At 37.2% G+C, this 4,163-nt stretch overlaps 1 protein-coding gene across 1 annotated transcript; it reads right to left on the reverse strand.

The window, feature by feature from the left end:
• Window positions 1-1,836: 1,836 nt before the first annotated feature.
• Window positions 1,837-3,813, reverse strand: LOC140852572 (G-type lectin S-receptor-like serine/threonine-protein kinase At4g27290). Its single transcript, XM_073245965.1, has one exon. The coding sequence runs from the start codon at window positions 3,781-3,783 to the stop codon at window positions 2,524-2,526; it is 1,260 nt and encodes a 419-aa protein (XP_073102066.1). The 5' UTR covers window positions 3,784-3,813; the 3' UTR covers window positions 1,837-2,523.
• Window positions 3,814-4,163: the final 350 nt, after the last annotated feature.

Here is a 4,163-nt window from a genome sequence, read left to right on the forward strand (position 1 = left end):
TTCAAGTTTATGCATATATTGGAAAGCTAAACACCAAGCAGTTCTAATTTTTAATTTTGATATGGAGGAAGAACAGATTCTTGTGAGAAAGATGCCCGTTCTTAAGCAAATGACTGACAAACATATCCTTAGAAAAGTATTCAATAAACTCAGAATGAAATGTTCAGTACAGATATTAATATATTTCTTTATATTCACTAGGTCTCATTTTATTCTTATTTAATGCATCTCTATTTTTGAGAAGATATTATAATACAAGAAATTATTGTTCTTATGGTTTTCTTCATTACTGAACTAACAGAGTAACCATTATGGCTCTGATCTCCTATAAATTTATAAGATTGACCCATTCATGGTCCACATCAAAAAAAAATTAACCAAATTTCTCATGTATCGCACATGTGCCATTAAATGTTAATCAATCTTGCATCACAAATAAACATCATATAATGAAATAATATAGGAGTTGAGGCTGAACCAAATATGAAGGCATCCAAGCTCTTGTTTGCATGTACTCGTATATCAGCATTCTTTCCTCATGTTGGATGCAGCAACCAAGAAGCCTTACAAGGTTTCTGTGTTGAAGTTTGGCAATCAGGAAACCTCATTCTTGAACTCATCCAAACCCTGCACAGAATCCTTGGACAGCCTCTTAACAGCAATCTCTTGCCCATCTCTCAACTGACCCTGCTAATTTTTTGTTTTAAGTTCTAATATGACAACATAATCTTAAAGAAAGCAATGTTTTTGCACTCAAATCAAACGTTGAGTCAAATAATATTCTCCTATTATCAGAAAATCAGTTACCTTATAAACAGGGCCAAACCCACCCTTTCCAAGTTCATTATTGAAGGAGAAGTCATCAGTAGCACTCTTTATCATAGACATATCAAATAGAGGCAATTCCAACTCCTTTCCTCTGCTTTCTTTGGGGGGAAAAGAATCACCTAGTATACCTGGCATTTCATTATTGAATACAACCAATTAATTATATTAAGGTCCATGCTAATTTACTTGCATTACATTTTTTAGAGCTATCTTTGCGGTAGTGAATCATCAAAGAAAAAAATTGAATTTACAACATAGAGGGGAAAAAAACAAGTCATATATTCATTAGCAAAGGAAAAGGAGTACTTTTACCTTCTTTTCTTTTCTTCTTTGATATAAATAGTCCAAGGAACACCAATAGGGAAACCCAATAATATGGGAATAACAATGAAAATCACACTCTTCTTCTTACTAGAATTGCCCTGTATTGTATCTGCATAACATTTTTTTTGTTGAATAAGAAATATTGAGCTGTAACCTGATATAATGTTGGATATATAGGAAAATAAGTTAGACATAGTTATAGAACAAATAATACTATGATTGTCACATAAAATGATTCTCGAAAATCCAGCGAAGGTGAACAAAGCAAAAAAACATAGAAAGTCATGCTTTTAATTAATTAATTGCGATATATAAACTGAAGTAATCACTTTTAGATGAATTCATTTTAATGCAAAATAAGTTTAGCAATATATATGCCAGTATACATGGGCTCTCTCTGCAAAAGAGCAGCTTAAAGAAGCAAATGTGAAAGTAAGTTGTTTACAATGCACTAGCCACTCAGCTGAAACATAAGTTAATTTGTTAAGGTTATACGATGTAGTTAGACATGTACAATGCCAAACAAATTTCCCAAAAATATCATGCGATTGCACACCTGTAATCATAAAGCAATGAAGTTAAAATTCAAACATGTAAAATTCTCTTTTTCTTTATTACCACACCAAAGTCTTTGGTACTTACATGAAGCCCTGCCCTCTTTTTTAAGAAAAGAAGGCCCCTGTTTAACATAAGAGTTCACATTTTCATGCGAAAATATTAGAATAACCCTAAAACCTATAGCAGGCCAGTATGGTAATTATATCAACCAAAGTTACTCCCTTGGTTATTGGTACATATAAATGTAAACCCAATTCATCTCATTTAATGCTTACAAGTGAAAGATTTCTGGAGGATAAAAAGATTATAAGAGAACCGGCATGGCATACCATGGTAGGGAAGCAACGGAGAAGATTATATAGAACTTCTGAGAAATACTATTTTCCCATGCAGTTCCAGAACCAAATTTCCATAATCTTAACAGCTATACCCTAAAACATACATATGCAACTTGTGTAGCAGGCTTCAAATCTCTCTTCTTCAGTCATGGAATTTTTCTTAACCAATCAACTGGTAAAAATGAAGCTGCTACACAAGTCTTGCAGCTAAACTTAGCATATGCCGGACCAAAATAAGGCCTTTTACCTTCCAGTTTGGGCTGCATCTTTCGCGAGAAAGAATGATCGATCTTCTTTCACGATGTCAACCATTGGATTGTGCCCCATACAGACCTCGAAGAACTCTGAAATCCTCCATTCATCCATCTGCACAGATCTCGAAGTCACTATTGCACAATCCAACGGTGGATTCATTGAAGAAAGGTGAATCCTTCTTTCACGCAAAAGACACAACCCCTCTCCTTACCTTCATATTTCAAGTGGACATACCTAGTTCAGAAGATGCAAGCCGTACATATAGATCTTGCCCTCCTTCTGTAAACTCTCTAATATCTATTAGGTCACCGTGCCAGGTGAGACATGCACTTCCGTCTTCGGAAAAGCTATTAAAGGCCATGCAAGAACAATTCTTCAAACACCTGTCTCTACAATCATCAAGGCTCATGTTTCGATCTACCATAGCATTTGAAGTATCTGGCAACTTCAGTCCAGTCACCTTTAGAAACCCATCCCCTCCTCTTCCACAATGCAGAGCTGTTCTCCGCACACAGCCATCAGAGAAATCTCTGAGAGCCCAATCTTCTGGTGACTTGGGCACAAACCCTCTCAAACACTTGCACACAGATGAGTCATTGGTATTGCAAACTCCAAAGGCTCCACACTCAGCATACTCATCACACTGGTCCATTGGAAACCACCAGTAGAGTTTCCATCCATGGATTGGATCAAGCAACACAGAGCGCTGAACCACTCCAAATTGATTCAGTACCACCCGCGATAATATAGACTTGTTGATGATTTCAAACGTGTAGTATTCCTCTTCCTGATTGATGAAGAATCTAAAGCTAAAAAACTCAGCAGATTTCATATCTGTGAAGCCATTGAATCCATGGCCATTCCATGGGCCACTTCGATACTTAAGGATAGTCAAATTCCATATCCCTATTTCACGGTATCCATAAATTTTGGAGGAGTAGGTCCCTGGAGAAGGGTCTGAGGGGCTCGTCCATGATGTGAGATGCCAGTCAAGATGTTGATTAAATCCAAGCTTCATGCCAGGAAGAAAGGTATCTGATGGATAATCAAAGCTCTGCCACACTAATCTTCTAGAATTATCAGTCAAGACAAGATTTCCTGAATCCAAGAGTTGAACGGTGGGATCACTTACATTTGAGGTGTTTGTTAGCCAGATGACATTGCTGGTGTTATCATGAAGGGCGAGATTTCCATCAGCAGTGAGATTTAAAACTGCAGGGAAGTTTGTAACCGGGCTATTCCTATTGGCAACCCACACAACTGTTTGCATTGGGATATTATTGTACCATATCCCCAAGTATCGGTTTGTCGAACCACTAGGACTGAAGAAGCCTAATTTGAAGGTTCCGCCGGCTGAAACCAACGCCTCCCCATTTTCCATAGCTTGATCTGGAGTGATAATATCTCTTCCATTGGAAGCACTGAAGAGGTTGAAGAAGGAAAGACAGAGGAAAGTGGCTAAGATCCTAAATTTTCCCATGCTTGCCAAATGCAAGTCTCACAGGAATACTTTAAAGGCATAATATCACTTCTCATGGGAAACAAAAATTTCTTAATGATACAAAAATTTCATATCGTGGTTGTGAGGGCTCCTAACTTGTTTGACAAGATCGTTCCATCGCCATCACATGATTTCACATTTTCTATGAACCTTCGATGATCATAATGAAATTCAATGGCTTGGCCTGAGTAGAAGACTTTCCAACTTATTTGACCTGAAGACACGTGTGACAATATTTCTTCCCCTAAGAAGTTTCAAAGCATTGAGCTTAGGTAGACACATGTGACAATTTTTCTTCACCTAAGAATTTTCAGAGTCGTATCTTCCTTGGCTGTTCGGTCTATCCCAATTGAGAGTTT

The sequence above is a fragment of the Elaeis guineensis genome, chromosome 11 (genome assembly GCF_000442705.2).
Source record: "Elaeis guineensis isolate ETL-2024a chromosome 11, EG11, whole genome shotgun sequence".
Classification (NCBI taxonomy): Eukaryota; Viridiplantae; Streptophyta; class Magnoliopsida; order Arecales; family Arecaceae; genus Elaeis; species Elaeis guineensis.

Bases quoted from the DNA above. Each gene is read 5' to 3' on its own strand.
- LOC140852572 (XM_073245965.1), bottom strand. From the start codon at position 3,783: ATGGGAAAATTTAGGATCTTAGCCACTTTCCTCTGTCTTTCCTTCTTC.